Source organism: Copadichromis virginalis, linkage group LG4 (assembly GCF_057382275.1).
Source record: "Copadichromis virginalis isolate Kocher_CV1m ecotype Utaka linkage group LG4, C_Virginalis_male_GT1.1, whole genome shotgun sequence".
Classification (NCBI taxonomy): domain Eukaryota; kingdom Metazoa; phylum Chordata; class Actinopteri; order Cichliformes; family Cichlidae; genus Copadichromis; species Copadichromis virginalis.
In genome coordinates, this window is record NC_140621.1 from 35950415 (window position 1) to 35969568 (window position 19154).

The 19154-nt window shown below is 46.9% G+C and overlaps 1 protein-coding gene across 1 annotated transcript in view; it reads right to left on the bottom strand.

Moving 5' to 3' along the window:
* Window positions 1-2665: 2665 nt before the first annotated feature.
* Window positions 2666-19154, bottom strand: part of LOC146712080 (syntaxin-1B) — a 49435-nt gene continuing 32946 nt past the window's right edge. Inside the window, exons 4-10 of the mRNA XM_085455227.1 lie at window positions 18645-18719; window positions 15071-15144; window positions 14148-14256; window positions 11543-11616; window positions 10238-10375; window positions 10031-10141; window positions 2666-9877 (exon numbers count right to left, since the gene is read on the bottom strand). Of these exons, the coding sequence (XP_085311353.1) occupies window positions 9797-9877; window positions 10031-10141; window positions 10238-10375; window positions 11543-11616; window positions 14148-14256; window positions 15071-15144; window positions 18645-18719 (662 nt within the window). The 3' untranslated portion in view covers window positions 2666-9796. The remainder of the gene's footprint in view (window positions 9878-10030; window positions 10142-10237; window positions 10376-11542; window positions 11617-14147; window positions 14257-15070; window positions 15145-18644; window positions 18720-19154) is intronic.

The following is a 19154-nucleotide window of genomic DNA, read 5'->3' on the forward strand; positions in this document are numbered from 1 at the left end:
AGCTGCTGAGATTTGGCTCCATGTTGATGTGACATCATCGTGAAATCATCACACAGCTGCTGCATCCATGGTGACAATCTCCTGATCCTCCACATCCCATACCTGCTCTGTCGGACTGATCTGTGACTGAGTGCAATGAACTCATCGTCATTTTCATGAAATCACTCTGAGATGATCTGAGCTTTGAAACAGGGAATCCCAGAAAGCTGATTCTGTTCATCTGGACGTTTTCAGAGGGAGAAACATCGTCATCATCAGGTGACGTCTTCAGTCTCAGCTGACTGCAGGTTTCAATCTTATAAACAGGACATTTGCACAATGACTGAAACCAGCCCACTGAAGGAACAATGGGCTGTGAGGTCAGTTTATGATCATTAATATGCAAATTCTCATGACCACTGATCAATAACCATGAGTCCCATTCACAGAGTTGGGGAATGGCTGCAATCACAGCATGTAAGATGGTGACAGATGTACCCTTAGGCCCCTCCTCGATTCAGAGATGGTCTTTCCCTTTTCACGTAAATGGCCTCCTTGACTCCGCCCTCAAACCAGCGTTCCTCCCTGTCCAGGATGTTACATCCTCATCACTGAAACAGTGTCCACTGGCCTGTAGGTGTGAACAGACTGCAGAGTCCTGGCCTGACGAGGTGGCTCTGCTGTGTTGTAGCCAGAGGTTGTTTGGTTTCCCTGATGTATAAATCCTGGTAATCCTCCTGCACTTGACAAATGTCCAGCTGGAATAACCACATTTACTCAGGGCCTTCTTGATGGTGCCCCCCATGTTTCTACCTGTAGTACTGACCCATGTAGCCTCAGTGTCCTGTTCTTAATGACAGTGTGACACTGGTGTGGTCTTCTGCTGCTTGAAGGCTCAGAGATGCTCTTCTGCACATTGATTGAGGGTTTAGTTAACTGCCTGTTGCCTACCTATCAGCTGAAAGTGGTCAACAACCACGTGCCACCTTCAAGGTCTTTGAAATCACGTTTCTTCCTCACTCTGAGGCTCAGCTTCATCACGTCCACATACCTGAATGCACGTGCTGCCGCCCTGTGTTTGGATGATTAGACGTTGGTGAGCAGCTGAACAGGGCCCTGTGCTTCGTACGTCGCTTACTACATCCAAGATCAAATGAAACATCCAAGACCAAATCATCGCGCTAACTCTGAGCTCGCTATTCCGGTTCCCCGAACACACCTGTTGTTGACGATTAGTATAGCTGGATGAAGTAATGTGAGATCACTGGGTGGCCCAACAGGGGCTACGCATCGATAGTAGAAACATTGATCGGCAACCCTCTGATTGGTCGGCGAAAATGTCGAAGGAGCGCGCTCGGTATTTTTCGGCAGCAGAGCAAGAACTCTTGAGTGAGGGATTTCAGGAGTTTCAGAGTTTAATTAAAACGCAAGGGAACACTGCAAAGGCTGCAAAAGCAAGGAGAGAGGGCTGGCAGGAAGTTGCTGACAAATTAAACTCGTAAGTAATTCAATAATAACAATAATAATGGAGTGGGTTTATATAGCGCTTTTCAAGGCACCCAAAGCGCATGACAATACCACTATTCAGTCACTTTATTATTTATTCATAGATTTATTATATTACACTATATTATCCAATATTATATTACATTATATCATATTATATTATATTACATTATATCCCCTTTCACATTAGAGCCACAACAGGACCCACTAGAACATGTGAACAAGTAAAAGTGAAATATACGAATATTCTACAGAATGGTAATATTTATCACTTATATTGCTTGTCGTCTCTTGGAAAGAGACCCTGAAATAATCTGTTTGTTTATAACAGCAACCAAGAAAAGGGCAGAGCAAACAAAGACAGGTGGTGGTCCTGCACCCCCTCGTCAACAAGTTGGTTAAGTGAATAATACCCTCACGGGAATATCGATATCTCTCTATGAGCACACTGTCGCGCTGAGCTAAAGGATCCTGTCTGTCCCGCAATATACGCTGAATTCTGAGGACTCTCCTTATCAATCTTGCACCTTCCGCAATGGGTTGCTCGCGTAAACGGACAGGATATGACTGCGACAGGCTTCCCAAATCCACCTTCGCTTTTATAGCCGTGGTCTCTCATCTTGATTACACGAAGTAATTTACAATTACTACTCTGAAATATGAATTACATCTGTAATAATCACATACATGTAATAGAATGTTAATAGTACATTTCCCTTTTTTAGGAAATGACCTGTATGTATCTGTGTGAAATCAATAAAAGGATCAAGTGCTGCATTATCTTTAGTTACATTGATGTTATTTATTTATGGTGAAACAGTGGTGGAATATCGCTGTTGCTTTCGTATGAATGACGCGGACATACCTGCGTGGCCGCGATCTAATCCTGTTTACATAAAGTAAACCTGCTCCCCAGCAGGTTTACGCTTACGGCTCTGTTGCTATGACAGCAAGTCCCGGATGGGCTTCGGGGAACCGAACGATCCAAGATCACGCGAAATCGTCAACAATCTCATCCAGCTAACTCACTTAGCGCGGTACGAAGAACAGGCCCCAGGTGCAGCCGACATGCAGGTACTTTCCCAGTAAACGAAGCCTTTAAATGCTCACACCTGCAGCCAGGTGAGTGCGAGAGATTAAACAGAGACAAAGCAATAAAGATCCGGAGACGCTGCGAGGGTACACTGAACAATCCTTTTCTTTATTCTTTTTTGTTATCATTTCAATATGTCTGTCAGGGTTTGTTTTTTTTTAAGTTTTTATTTTAAATTAAAATTTTGACACACTTATAAAAGACAGCATCTGCATAGAGTTGTCATCTTAAAGATCCATGAAGAGAGAGAGAGAGAGAGAGAGAGAGAGAGGAGGGGGAGAGCGAGAGAGGGCGGAGGGGGCAGGAGAGAGGAGGGAGTGGGCAAGGGGTGAGGAGGTGGGGGGAATACTGGCACGTCACATGAACTAAACAGAACAGCCAACAGCAGTACAAGAGAGGGGGGAGGACGGGGGAGGCGGGGGCTGGAGGGGGCAGGGTCGGGGGGGAATGTTTTCTTTCTGGAGGGGGGAGAGGGTTGGGGTGGTGAGGTGGAGTGGGGGGGTGGACAGATCGCTTTTACATTACGCTACGCACACATACACACACAAAAAAAACGGGACACAAGTTGCATTTCCGGTCAAAGTTGCGCGCGGCGCCCCTGTCCTCTCTCTTATTCAGCGCTTTGCTTTTTTCTGACCTCAGGGCTCCGCCTCCACCTGCCGTCCCCCTCCCCGAGATAGCTTTGTTCCTCACTCATCCCACGCCCTAAAAATCAGGTGGGGTTCACACTTCTGCTGTCGCAATTACGGCGTCTGAAGTTCCCGTGCCATGGCCAACGCCTCTGCATGATAAAGACAAGCCCTTGTTTCTCTGAATATTGCACGCTTCGTCAGGTTAGGCCTGTGTGAGGCTAGAGAGCGGGCCTGAAACCAGGTGGTGGCGCTGGTGGCCGTGGCGTGGAGGTGACGCTGAGCCGTCACACCAGGTGAAACCACAGGAAGTGGACCGCTTCACCTGCGTGTCGTCTGGAGCTGAGACCTCCTCCAGGAACTCGTGAGGACTAAACGATGGAAAAGCCACGCAGAAGGAAGACTGTGGCGGCAGACCGAAGGTCATCTAACCATCTGAGACGACGATTCTTCTACTAAGATGGACGACTCCATTAACGTGCCGAGTCTCAGTTCTGACGGGCGTAAGCAACCTGGCACCGTGACACCAAGCCACTTTCGCCAGTCAGATTGTTTACAGTGCAGCAGGATGATATTGGATATGGCTAAGTGCTGGCAGGTTGAGTCTGTTCTTTTAGACCTAGGCTCAGGCTAAACTCTGGGGAAGCAGTCAGGTAAAGAGGCGGAGCTTTCGGTGTGTCGTTTGGCGAGCTTGCTTCAGCTGAGATTGAACAGGACGGCGAGAGAGGGAGAGTTTAAAACTGCTAACTTGGCTTCCAAAGTGACGTGCAGGTGTGGCCTGGAAAGCCCTGAAGGCGGGCTTAATTTTCCTAATATGGAGGGAAGCACTTTCATCAGAGGAGCCAGTGGGTGGAGCCTCTGGACCTGGGGTAACAGATGGAGGCGTGGCTGCATTTGTGCCGCAAAAACCTGTGTGGTGTTTTCATTCGCTCCTTCAGAAAGAAACTAAGAGACACGGGCACTCAAAGGGACGGCGGCACCGCTCAGCGGGCGTCCTGCTACTAAAAACACCGCCGTGCCTTCTCCATCCACAGGTGGGCGCAGACACAGCTTCTGAACTGAGCGTGTGCAGACGCGACAATAGGAAGCCAAGTTTCTCCTAGTCTCTGCTGTCGCAACTCAGCTGCACGGTACAAACAGAGGGGGCGCCACAGCAAGGGCGGGCAAAAGAGGCGAAAGAGGACAGAGGCCGGCCTACGTGCAGACTTTGACGGGAATAGATATCTCAGTAGATTTATACATAGACATGCAAGTCATTTTTTCTCTCTTTGAAGTTATTTACAATAATTACATAACACAAAGAATCCAGTTTCAGTTTGACAAAATTGCGAGCATTCAATATTCAATATGACTACTATTATTATGATAACATAACTCCTTTGTACTTCTTTAAATCATTGCTATTATAGAATCGTCATCACCTCCATTTTTAAAGTTGATTCGATCACGTTGTCTCCCTCCGGGTTTTTGCAAATGTTTACTGCATCTTTATTTGTCTGTTTGGTAATAATCATAGTAATAACAACAGTAATAATGAGGATAACGATGTTATTTCAGTGTCTTTCCTACTTGTTATGGCAGGGGTGATTGTGGGCGTGGTCTGTCTCTATTGCCCCTCCCCTAACCCCTCCCACCCCTCCCACTAGAGAACATAAACACTGTTTAAAGTGAATACTGTCGGAGAGCAACGGGACGAGCGCGAGCGCCAAATAAAGAACACTGAACATGTTTGTGATGTCATCACCCAGAGCGGGGCGCCGAGCACGTTTTGGTTTTTCACAATAGTTTCAGGAAGACAAAAATCAGCGTGGAGGCGGCTTAACTGCGCCACAGCGGAGGAGCGACGAAGCGGCAAAGACAGACGCCGCTGTGCTCACGAGTCAGCGTGCAGAAATAACCGCAGAGCGCTGGAACGCGACCCCCAAGTCAGGGTCGGCCCACACCGCATTACTCCCACACGGGCTAACGGCTAACGGCGAGTCAGGCTATGGCGTCTTGCGTGTCGCGCTCAAACTCTCTTCACGTGATTTTTTCCAGCGTTGTGCGCCCGCTCTGTCAGAAATGGAAACAACCGAAAGGCTGAACGGCGGCGAACATCCAGATGTGACTCAGATTTATGTTTGTTTGTATTTTTGTTGCGTACACATGTGATGTCACACGACTGCAGTCGGCCTCTCGCACAGGAAGAATGCTCGCTGGAGGATCTGAGATCAACCTTTGACCAAATCTGCTGATGTTTAACTTTCTCTCTCCGGCTGTTCGGAGGTATGTGGGGGCGTGGCCTGTAACCCTGCAGAGGAGCGTTGATCCTGCAGCGTGAAGACGCAAACCAACTGGGACTCACTTCACGGATGTGTCATGTTTTCAGTTCGGACTCTGAAGGTGGAGGGAGAGAGGCGGGTCGGTCTGATTGATGGCAGTGGAGGGGGTGGGGCTTTTCTATTTGTATATTTATTCTCTGTTTGTAAACTCGACTCGCGTTGTGCTCTTTGAGATTAGCGGCGAACATTTGGAGGGGAGGGCGGAAATGCTTTGGTCTGAATCGAATCAACGCCACGGCGGTAACAGTGATCATGGCGTCTGCAAGCTTCTCTCCTCGCTTCTGTCGCAATCTAAAAAAAAAAAAAGTGGAATTTTGAAACCTGCTGCAACCCGCCCACCTGCGATTGGACGCTTCGCACACTGAAACACACTCGTGCTGCTTCAACACGCACACGCACACACACAAATGCAACAGTGGAAGCGAACACGCAGACATCGGGAGGTGACGGAGGCGTCCGAACCCGGCGGGAGGGCTGGAGTTCGTGGGATGGGAATTTAACCTTTCACATTTATTTAAACATCACACCGGTCTCTGAAGAAAACATCGTAAAAATGACGCGTCACAAACGAAAGTAACTGTGAAGTGTTTCCATAGAAACCAAACGGGGTCTGATTGGCGGTAAAGTGCACGACGTGAAGGGTGAGGCGGGGAGGTGGGGTACAAAAAACACCATCATGCAAACTCCACAACGCTTTTGCATGCCTTTTTTATTACCATTATTATAAGTAGTACACACAGTGGGATGGGCGGGGTCTGCAGGGCGAAGGGAGGGGGCAGACTCCGACCCTCTGCGCCATCTTTTTGTACAACCAAACATCTACAGCACGACAGGAAGAGACGAGAGGACGGGGCGGGCAGACGTGCCGACGACCATTTGAACCTTCACTTAGCCGAATCTCCAACTGTTGCCTGCGTGGGTTTCGTGAGGTTTTGTCCATGTTTTCGAGAGGATGGCGGCGGGACCCGACAAGTGACCGCCACGCAGGAGCGGGAACTTTACAGAAAACAAACACTCACACATGGCAAAATCAGTGTCAACAAGCTGGCTGGTGCTATGACGGCATCCTCGCATCCACCACAATCACCAACCTGAGACTGCCGCGACGACTGCAACGCCGCCTGGACAACCGTCAACCGCTCGAACGAACAAAGAACGATGAACGAAGCAGCCAATGGGGACGTGGGTTTAGGTTCTCTAAATGTCCGAGGGAGTCGTGAGACATGTAAACGCAGGTAAAACAAGCACACTGGTTCATATTGAATTGACAGCTCTACATGTGAAAACACCTAAAACCAGAATGGGCAGAGAGAAAAGTGCGAGATCGACCTACATCTACAGACACGACACATGACCACACATCTGCTGGGCTCTTTGGAGGAGTCGGGGCGGGGACGGTGCCTGCGAAGCTTTGGTGAACGCGCGTTATGTTTTGGTTTTGGGAAGCCAAGAATGAAACAAAGCCTAACAATCGTCTACACGGCACCACAGACATCTAAAGCTAATGCTAGCTACTGTGATGGGTAAGAAAACACGTTTTCCACAAAACAACATCCGCTTTCCAACGCTCGAGCTGGCTGAGGAGGACACACGACTGTCAAACGAAAGCTAATGTCAGCTTCCTGTCGGCAGGTCTCTACAGAGCAAGGAAGCAAAAAACAGCTTTGACTTGTTATGAAAGGCGGCATGTTCTGTTTTTTAAAGCCCTGTCTCTGAAAAGCTTCAAATAATACATTTCTCAGGAAACATGAAACAAAAACTATAAGTCAGGGACGTCGGAAACCCGATCAGGGTCCAGCTAAAAGATCCAGAGCAGAACAGGTGAAACCAGAGAAGACGCCGTCAAACAAAACTAATCGTGAGCACTGAGCAGGAGGGGACCGTGAGGTTTTAAGGTGGTATTTGGTCGTCCAGCGAGGCCTCAACAGAAGCAGGTGAACCTCCGTATCACAGAGCCTGAGCGTAGACGACCCTTCCTCTTCAATGCCGCGGTCCTACATGTTAGCGCAGGCGGTGGCGCGATCTTCAACACAGCACGCAGTCCTGAGATAGGCTGTTTGCTGCGTCACATTTCTATTTTAATCAGCAGTCGCTGTAAGGAGTGACAGTCCTGCAGACGTTCAGCTAACCGCTAATGCAACAAATTCTACTCCACATTTTCAGCCGCCTTTGTCCTGATGCCAGTCTGGACAGAAACGTCTTTAATGTTTAAAAAAGGAAGAAAACTGATGACCCATCTGTAACGAGCAGCTTCTACATAATCTACACGAAACACAAGCTAACGCTACAGCATGCTATAAGCGACGCAGTCACTGGTTCGATATGTAACACGGGGAATTCGCGAGTTAGGCGCGAGTGTCCAGTGTGTCTGCATGAAAAGTTAAACATGGAGTTCATGCATGAGCTGCTGCTGCATTTAATGTACCGCGGAATTTGGAAATCAGCACTGGGAATGACATCCGAGCCATCAACGTTCCCGCAGGTTTGCTTTACTGCTTTTCCACAGAGAACGTAAAAGCAGACGAAGGCGTTCAGAACTGATTTGAACTCATGAACAACGTCATATTAATCAGAAACTTCCCAGGTTAATGAAACTGGAAATTCCAAGTTCCCGGTTGCAATTGAATGCAGCATATGTTGGGAATTTATATGAATGTATGCGTGTCACATGTTCCACCTTCCACAGAGAAAATCCACCAATAGGAACACCTTCTGCTGGTCAGTAGCACCTGTGCAACTCATGCGCTCACACAGCGTGGATGAAAAATCGCACACACACACGCACGCACACTCGGGGCTGCAGGTAGGATCTGGGCGAATGCTTTAAAACGTACAGACTAAACATTAACAGCTAAATCGTGTCAGGCCGATACGTCACGGGACGCGTCACACGCACCAAAACAGCAGCACCACGGAAACAACGAAGCAACAAACGTTCCCCATCAAGAAACGGGAAAGCAACGATATCACCGCGACACTCAGGTAACCAGGGCAACCAGCGCTTCTTAGTGTTGTAGTTACATTTGTTTTTCTTCTTTACTTTTTAATGCGTTCTCTTCATTTTTTAGGATCTTCCGGAAGAACAGATGTGACAGCTTCGAGATGACGACCGCGGACCTGATCAGATCACCGAAATGCCCAATCCTCATTGGCTGTCCCAGTGACGGGGAGGCGTGGTTTTCTAAACTGCATAGACTGACTCTTGCTCGTCCGAACCCTCCTTCCCCATCGTTCACCTGTCAGTCAAACGTCACGGTCTTTTCTGCCGCCGGCCAATCAAATTCAGCCTGACAACCAGAGGCCCTCCCCGGCTCTTTGGTTGGATAGGTGTGACGAAAAGGGGAGGTTCTTGCCGCGGACACTCCTCCCTCCCCCGAACTCAGAGGGAAGCGTGTCACGGTCAACGTCCTTGATGCGTCCTAAATAACGTGTGGCAGGCCGGGCTTCGCCAGGTTAAGCTAATTTCATTGGCTGACTGAGGTGAACGCCAGGAGTGAGCAACCAATGAGAGGTGGTCTAAAGAGGCAGCGGTGAAACCCCTCCTAGCAACAAGGGGGCGGAGCGTGTTCTGCCAAAGCCGGAGGGTGCTCGTTCTGCAGGCTGACATTCCGGAACCTTCGGCTGCTTGTTCCCGTCTGCGCTCTGGAACAGAAAGTATTCCAGGGCGCAGCTCAGGAACGCTCCAGGGTTCCAGAATGTGATAGAAACATGTTCTCTCTCTTTTTTTTTGGGCTTTTATTTTGTTATCTGAGCTCGTTCCCAAAGGCGCTAAGCTCCGGAGCCTCGACGGGCAGAACTCCCACCCGGCAGCCGTCGCCGTCACTGTCCTCGGAGACTCCGGAAAAACGAAAGAAACTTTTAAAAAATAAGAAAAGAGGCAAAACAAGCAAACAAACAAGTAAATGCCATATTATAGGTCATCAGTTTTTACAGGTAGCTAACCCACGTGTTGCTTCATGTTCAATACATTTACATGTACATCTGTAATAAATAGGTTTATCTGTACCCTCTTTTGTATATGTAGTGTAGTCAGTCAGCTATGATGTCATGGTGTTTTCTCGTGGTTTTTTCTTGTTTTTTGAACCCCACCCGAACCCGTGGTGTTTCCTCTTATCTGTGATTGGGTCGTTATCTCTTCCTAGCTGATTGGTTATCTGTCTTGCATTTGTGTTTCAAGTTTTTGTGTCGTCGTTGGTGTTTCTTTTCTCTGCTGGCTGTCGGTCGGTCAGTCGGTGTTCGGTCGTCACGGCAGCAGGTGGCGGAGCGCGTTACATGCCCAGCGTGCCACCGATGGACGACGCCAGGACCACGCCGAGGATGACACAGCAGATGATGATCATGATCTTCTTCTGCGGGGCGACGACAGAAAACAGAGCGGTGGTTAAAGATGTCAAAAGTCTTAACACCTGGATGTAGCGTCCAGCAGGGGGCAACTCTGAGCGCACAAAATTACACATCATCTCGCTCATAACACAAATGGGGGCTCATCCGGGATTCCTTACCTTGCGAGCCTGGCTCTGGTATTTGACGGCCTTCTTGGTGTCGGAGACGGCTCGCTCCACGTAGTCGACGGAGTGCTCCACGTTGTACTCGATTCTGTCAATCATCTCGCCCTAAAAAAACACACGGGAGGCAGAATTTAACTTGAACCGCCCCATGGCAGCCCTTTGACGGGCTGCATGAATTTCCTGTTGCATCACGGGACGCACCTGGCTCTCGACCAGCATGGCCATGTCGACGAACATGTCGTGCAGCTCACGGATGCTGTTTTCCAGCTTGATGATCTCAGTGTGCCGGGTCTCGATCTCGTTCAGGGCCTGCTTCGTCATCTGAGAGTCCATTTTGATCTGCGAGGCAGGTTCACACAGGTCACAACTCTGAGCAGCGATGGAGTAATTGTGATTTTTTCCACCACTCTGATTTGCTTGTTCTTTTGTTTGTTTTTAATTTTCTCTCCATATTTATTGTCATCAGATTTTTTATATCAGTGAAGTCGTACAAATGAAGTCAAGAATCGAAGATCTTCTACTCTTCTCATGTTTTCATTTATAGAAGTTATTAAACTGGTTCTGTTTAGAAAAAAATGCATAAATGTTTTTAAAGATTAAATTAAATTAAAATTACATTTTATATTAATTTCAATACAATTAAAAATCTCTTGACAATATTTCAAATCAATCTTTCAAATTAAAATCATATCAACCATTTTTTGTGAAAAAATTGAGCATAAAGTATTTTTCAGCTGCTTTTCGATGGATAAGTAAAACTAATAGGATCTTCCTTTCAGATGGTTTTATTGTGGAAAAAGTGCAACTATGTGAAATATTTTTAGACTCTCTTTTGGTTCTTCTTGAGGGAAACTCTAAACTTTGATTCAAATTAAACCTTTTCAGTGCTAAAGTCTGTGCCTGCTGAATTCCTGAAAGGCTTTTAATTTGAAATTTTTGAGCTGTACTGAAGTATGTCAACTTGCAGTTAAATAGAAAGCAGAGCTGAAGTACCTTGGGAGGGTGAAAGCAGTTTAAATCTTTCGATTTAATTCATACTAAATGAAAGATTTTAGCAGTTAAACCTTCTAACAGCACATGCTGGATACAGCTGTGACCTCTGACCTCCAGTCCTTTCAGAATGACTTACCTTTTTGCTGTAACCGAACAACTGCTGTCAGTCTGTTTCTTCCTGAGCTCCTCTGGTGTCCCAGTCACTATACTGTGACGTCACAACCAGACGAGCTCAGTGCTGATTGGCAGCTCAGTGTTCAGTTACAGTCACCAGCAAACATGGGAGCTTTTAATTTGAAGGAGCAGGAATAGCATGACACAACTCCTTCAAATTAAAAACCTCTGCAGCTCCCATCATACCCCTCCCCCTCCGTCCCCTTTCTGTCATGTGACAGTGGCCGTGTTCGCTTGATGTCTCAGCGCACCTCGTGGCCGTTCTGCATCCCAGACACTTGCCGGGATGCAGAACGGCACAGGTAACGTAAGCCGGGTGGGCTCAGGTGCGTTGCTTACATCATCAGTGAAGATGGCCAGCTTGCCACTCTCCAACATGTCCTCGAGCTCCTCGTTGGTAGTGGTTCTTCCAGCTGCAGAGAGAGAACACAGAGCAACACAGTTAGAGTCGCACAGCATCGCAGCGAGAAAACGACGAATCAGGAAAAGAAGCTGACAGAAAATGAGGTTTTGCTAAACACACCAACAGAGACACATAATCGAACAGCTGATGGCACTCAGTCACTTGAGAGTTAAACTGAATCCAGCCCGATGTTAAACAGTAAAGCTGGGACGCTGTTCTTGGACACGTTATCTTACACGCCTGAACACGATCCAACAGGAAATCTGTATGAACATAACTAATACAAGCTCTTTGGTCATGTGCTTGGTATAAACCCACAGCCGAGAGACTAAACTTACGTAGAATTAAAAAATAATCAAGGCCAGAGTTTTGGCTCATGATGAAAACGTTAATACAGGGCTCTAGACTAACTTTTTGACATGGGCGCACCGGTACGCCTAACTTTAAAAATTTAGGCGTACCGGCACAAAAGTTAGGCGCACTCAAATTTTTCAACCGCATCGCTTAACACCGCAGTTTTACATGTGCACTTTCTTTGGGGGGGGAAGTCCATACAGACAATATTAATTTCTAAATTATTAACTAACAAACTTGTGCTTAAAGTGCTTTGTCAATATTGTAGAAAATGTTAAAAACTTAATCATCATCTTGGCCTCCTCTGACGACCTGTTTGCTGCTGTCTGCTGCTGAAAGGCCGTGGGGAGAGGGGACACTTGGGCAGTGCATTTACTGCAGCATATAATGTGTTTTCTGGATACACTGTGCTTTTTCAGCATTCAAATATTGATGGCACCGTGTCAGAGCACTGGCTATGAATTTCAGACAGATCAGGCCTTAACTTAACAAAAAAGTTATCAATCGTTCTTTTCATCTTTTCTTGTTACCCACAGCTACATCCACTTCTCTCAGGCCTAGGCTGCTCACTAGGGCTGAGTATCATCACTGATTTCTATAATCCATTCAATTCCGGTTCTCAAAGTCCTGATTTGATTCAATTTAGCCTCAGACAGTCAGAAATATTATAATTCTGATCATTTATCAGTACTGATACACATGAGACTTCATCAGAATTGTGAAAATCACAGCAGATGCCTTTGTGTGAAAGTAACTGAGAATAAAACACAGGAAAACATGAAGGAGATTTTCCTGGTCTGGCTTTTTATAGCAGATAACCTTAAAAATATTCTGCAATTTTGCATAATTTTAAGAAATTTAAATTTCTTCAGTATTGAACAGCAGAAATTAGGCTTTCTTGTCCGAGGTCATTTAAGTGAAAAAAGAAAAAGCGCTGTAAACAACGCTAGACTGGTGGGTAATAAGCGAATGAATAATGCAGAAAACAGATTTGAGACGGGGAAACTGTTCCTGAAGTACAGAGAGAGAGAGAGCTGTGCAGGAAGTGTGATTTTTATCGTGGTGGAAGCAAAACAGCAAAAGTCAGAGGGAATTCATGACGACATTGATCAAATGTGAAGCGCAGTTTGCTGCTTCTTTTGCTGCAGGCTCGGTGAATTTTGGTTGGAGAGAGGCAAAACCTGCAGCTCAGAATCAGCGCAAAAAGACGTAAACACAGCGCGGACCCGAAGAATCGCTAAGCTCCGACAGCGTGTCCGTGTTCAGGCCGTCGGGTGAGAAAGCCGAGAAAGACGAAGCTGATTCTGATGTGTTGGGTCCGCTCCGTGTTTAGGTCTTTGTGTGGAATCCGTTAATGAATTGATATCGCTTTATTCAAGCTACTCACCTCTCTCTTCCACCTGCACTTTCAACTGGACCACGGCCAATCAGAGAGGTCCCGCCCCTGACTATCTCTGATTGGTTTAGTCCACGATAGGGGCAAAATGTGTGTCTGTTGTTGACCACACGGAGAGTTACAGAGATTTTTTTTTGTTACCGGAACAGTTGGTCGCACCTGTGCGACCAAATATTTATTTTTAGTCGCACCACTGAAAAATTTGGTCGCATTTGCGACCAAATTGGTGGCACTCTAGAGCCCTGTAATATGTTCCATGTTTTCACAGTGGCCATGTGTCCACAAACTTTTGGCCACACAGGGTAAGTCTGGCAGCTGTGTGAAGGTCAGCTGATGCTGCTGAGAGGAAAGTAGCTGCACGCGGCCTCTGCAGTCTGTACTGTTTATCTGTCTGCATCAGTGTGTGTGTCCCTGTGTGTGTGTTGTCCTGTGATGTTTATCTACACACTGTGTTGACCTCATTTATTATTTACAGCCATCAAACTGACTGAAACACCAACAGCTGCAGTTCCTGTGACGTCCAGCAGAGGCAGCGGTGAGCCAGCCCCACACGGACAGATGTGGGTTCAAACAGCAGCAGCTCTGATGTTTAGATTGTCATTATCTTCCATCCACAGGTTTGTGCTGCCTTTCTAGTCTCGCTGACCACTCAAAGCTTTATCTCACCTACAGCCAGTTCAGAGTCATCAAGACCTTCGAGCCTTCAGGTTGAGAGATGACCTCTGACCTCTGAACAACCATGGTGCTGACATACAGTAAGACTGCGTGTTGCTGGCGTGTTGTGTACTCACTGATCTCCAGCTGTCTCTGGATGCGGTCCTTGCAGCGGTCACGGTACTTGGACTGCGTGGTGTTGTACTCAGTCATCACCTCCACGAACTTGCGTGACAATGTCGAGTGCTGCAGGAACACAGAACACTTTTACCTGGAGCCATAAATTCATCCACGTCTGCATTCATAAAAAACTTCTCTGCAGTTTTGTGGCTCGTTCGGCCTCCACCCTGAAATCTACACCTGTGTGTCACACATTTAGACAAAACTATAAGATGACAATAAAACAGCTTTGAAAAGCTTAAAATGCATCAAAAGCTTTGTCTCATCAGATCATGTGTGTGTGTGCGTTCAGACATAAAGCACGCACACTGCTGTCAGTGGTGTTGCAGTTCTTTTTCTCTGCCACCAGGAGGCAGCAGGGAGCAGACTGCTGGAGAGGAGTGGGGGGAGCCAGGAGCCAATGACAAAGCAGAATACTGCAGGGTCAAATTACAGACAAATCACGAGACGAGCTGCGGAGGCGAGAGGGCGCCTGGAGAACACAAATAGCACCAAGTCACATGGTTCCTGTGAGGAGGCGCACACGCTCAGTAGGACGTTAGAACAGAAAGAAGAAAGGAAGGTACAGCAGGAAGGGAGGATCCTTGAGTGGGTGACAGCACGGGGTCAAGGGTCACCGCTTGCATGAAGGGGCTGTTAACATTTCAGCTGGAAGGGCAATTAAACACAAAATAGCCTCCTAACATCCAGCAGGGGTCAGGGGTCAGGAGGAGGGCTTTCTGGCCTGTTTGAAACGGTGATGTCAAAACGAGCGTATGAGGTTTCACTTGAAAGGTATGAATTTATTGTCATGCAGCTGAAACGACCCCGTACACGTGGCTTGTTTCAGAGGTCAGATGTTCCACGTCACATCTGCTCTCCTGACAAAAGCACGGCTCACCTGCGTCTTACGGATCCTGAGGTCCGCTGATGATCTGTTGAGCCCCTCCTCCTGCTCGATGCTCTGCTCGATTGCTGCGGGAAAACAAACAGAGCGAGTTCAACGCTGAAGCAAAGCTGGCAACGCAACAGACGCGCCAACGGGAAACAACGAGGGCGAACGAGGACCGAACGCCTCGCTCAGAGTTCAGCAGGTTCACTGAGAAAACCGTTAAACAGCTTCAAACTAAGGTTATCATAGTGAACTTCAACCAAAGACTGAAAGCGAGTAATTCAATATAATAACAACACTGAATTACTGAAACCACCAAAACTCCAAACAGCAAACAGACATCTTTCATCCTTCCACCAGCGCAGCGGTTTGTGTCCAGTGTTTCTGCTAAATGTGTTTTGGCCTCTTTCAGAATTCATGCAGGAAACTGAAACTCGCTGCCTTCGTTGAGCAGCAGGGAAACACATTTTTGAAAATGTTTTTTTTCCATATGACAAATGAAAGAATGGGACAGTAAACTGACGTTAAACAGCCTGTTCACCAACACTGCCCCCCTCATCCTCACCCTGCTTCATCGCCTCAGCGCTCGAATGAAGTTGAATAATGCAACACCAAAGAAGCTCCACAGGAACAACGTCGATGTGTCAAAATCAGGTCTGTTGTCATATATTCAGGCTGAAATCTGCTTTGTCGCTGCTCTGACCGTAAACGACGTGCATGATTTGTACAGCTGGTGTTAGAGATACTTTCTAATTCTCAAACATGACCTGTGTTTATAAAAGTCCAACTTCACAGATTAAAACCTTCATTACAATCCAGAAGCTGTGACAGCAGAGGTCGACTACATGGCGTCAAAAGCTCTGTTAAGTGTAACGATGTCAAACTGAAGCAGCCTGACTGCAGTGAACACAAACACTGTTGAACCTACAAACACTAAACCTTTGGCTGCAGTAACAGGAACCGACACGTTTCTCCTCGTCTGCTGTGAACATTTGTTTGTGTTACTTCAGCACAAACTCCGCAGTAGATTGATTTGATTTAGTTATTCGTCTTAGTTTCTCTTTATATTGGGTGATTATTGCCAATTCCTTAGTGGCTTTTTGCCCACAGCATGAGAACCGCTCCTGAAGTGTGGATTTTGTAATAAGCTTGTCAGCCTGAAGGGGGCGATGCAAAGACTAGAGCTGCAGATGAACTAATGCAAGGTCAGACAGACTGAGATCTGTGAGGAATGTAAAATGAAAAGAACGTCACAGCTGGACGTTACCTCAGTGCAGTGTGTGTGCATGCGTGGACACCATGGTAACCGGCTGCAGGTCTGTCCTGTGTCATGTGACTCTGATGTGAGTTTGTCTCTGGCATTTGATGAGCTGAAATGCTTACATAATGGTTTCCACTCAGTCACTGTTCTTGTTTTAGATACAATGTGGGGACCCATGTCTGTTGGGAACACTGTGGTAATGAAGATGATGAAATCTTATGCTAGGACCTGCTTTAAGTCTCCATGAAATTAATGCAAGTTGATATCTTGTAATGTGATAAAATCACGGTGTGTGTGTGCTTCCTGGCTCGTGGCCCAGCTGCTCGCTGCTGGATCCACAATGACTCAGCAGTATCACGTAGCACTGATGGTGTGTGTGTGCGCGGTGTTGGTGTGCATTTGTCTGTGTGACAGTGAGATGAAAACTCGGTGAGTAAGCAACAGCTTGTGGGTCCTCGTGTGATTGAGGACGACTTTAGCATCTTTAGCTTATTTAGAAAAAAACATGTTTGTTCTTACGTAAAAATCTGTTGCAGGACTATGAGCTTCATGCTGACCACGGTCCAGGAGCATGATGAAACAGAAAATCTGACATATTGATGAACACACTGATGATTGATGTTACTGAAACAGATAGAAATAGGAAGCAGAATGTCTAAAAAAAGGAGCTTCATCCCCAAACTTTGCTCTTCTTGGTAAAAGTCCAGCAGATGAGTGAATCTTTGAATGAGGGCTTTATCGCACACATCCTGACCGCTGACAACATCAAAAACATAATATCGACGCGTCACGCCAGAACACCTCGTGGCGTGGATGTGCTTGCCCCACCTCTGTAAGCTGCTATGCAACTGCAGCCGGGCTTATTTCAGATGTTATTCAGGGGTACTGTCTCTTTAAAAACTGGACAGTTTCACAGTCTGAACCCACAGTCGCTCAGACGCGGAGACAAAGACTTTTTAAGAACACAAATCTGCTGTGGGCAGAGCCTGTCTGTACCCATCCCTCAAACACCCCCCGAGGATGACAGATCTACAGTAGGACCTGCTGCACTGTGTGTGTTTATAAAAACACTCGTAGCCTCGCAGGGGTTCCAGTTATAGCTTTATCTCCAGCATCAGCGCTATTCTCAGACCGCACATCGTTCTGGTGTGTGTGTGAGTGTGTTTCATCCTCAGGGTGTTCATATTAAAGCGGTGATGTCCTTGAACCTTCAGCATGAACTGACTCAGTAGCTTTAAGCTCATTGGCCTGCGAGTGCGTGTGTTGCTGTACCAACGACTGCTGCTCGATATACCGCCACGCCTGTTTCTGAACATTGTCTTCTTTTGCTGAAGGTCAACAGAAAACACCGTAAACCCTCCAATAAAGCTGGACTCACATTAAAACGTCACGGGTGTAGGAATGGCGGCCTCATGAGGCGTGGCCTCCTGTGTCACCTGTTCACAGGTGAATTATTTGCTGTGAATGTCACAAAGAACTGGTCACATGTTTCACACAGGTGAGAACAAGAGAGGGGCTTTCAGAGGTCAGTGTCCAAAATATTAGGAACACACAAATAGACCAAAGATCCCGAGCGTACGACTGACTCTAAAAGTTATACTTACGTGACATCACCACTTCTGGATCGATTGTGAGCCAGCTTGGCTGTGGATCAGGGGGCGGGACAACGGCAAGCTTTACATCCTCTGACACGCGTCATTGACAGGTAATTTAAGGACCCTACTCCTCATTTCTACCTCCATCTGCATGTTCTTGGACTCTTTGATATAGCTGCTTTGCATGAATCCGTTCAGAATAATCCTTCTTTACCTTGTTCTGGGTCTTTATTTACACTTGTAAACTATCCTGCTTTTAATTGAAGAGTTTTACAGCAACCAGCAAAACTCAAACGTTCACAGACGCTGAAAATCACCTGCAAGCTGCGCGCTGAGCTCGTGTTTGACTCTGTGCTGAAACAAGCTGCTCACAGCGCACCGAAATAAGCTCTCAGGCTGCAGCACGAAGTCCTGCCTCTTCAAACAGCAGCAGGAAACGGATTCATGCTGCTGGGATGGGACAGGAATATAAATACACTCGTCCTTCAGAGATTTCCCTGAGAACCCAAACTGACTTACAGCGAGTAATGTGAACTTCTAGAGCCTCGCAGTAGATCCTGTAAAGTAATTAAAGAATGCGTCGTGAATTCACTCGGCGCTGTCTGCAGCAGGACGTCGATATAAATGGGTTTGGATACGAGCGTCTCCGCTCTGTCTGAGAAGATGCTTCCTCATCAGAGCTCCTCGCCTGCACCGTGATGTTTCCTGCAGCAGCGCCAGGACGTACCTTTTAATTTTGAGCGAACTTTATTGGCTGTCTTCTTGATGTCAGCTGTGAGGTCCTCCAACTCCTGCTTGGTCTCTGCAAAGAAAAGAACCAACACAGTGAGTTTGTGATGCCAACAGCAGAGATCTGAAGCTAAAGCTGAAACAGTCTCACTCGTTAAGGCTAAAGCTTTTTTCTGATTGGCTGCAAAAAGTTTGAAGAGCGGGTGGGCGGGCTTTGTGGTCCTCTCTGACATCATAAAGATCCAACACTGTGAGCCTGTTTCCTGTCGGTGTCAGCTGCCAGCACCTGGTGTACAGGTGTTCCTGACTCAGATCTGGCCCTAACACAATAAAACGGTTGTTCTGGGTTATCATCAGGTTTTTATTATTCCTCATATTTGACGAGCTGCTATTTGTGAAACGATCATGAAAAATGATTCACGTTTGATCTCTTCAGGAAGCTTCTGGAACGCCAGAGAAAGACAAACATCTGTATTTCCCTTCATGGTTAATTTATATTTCATATTTG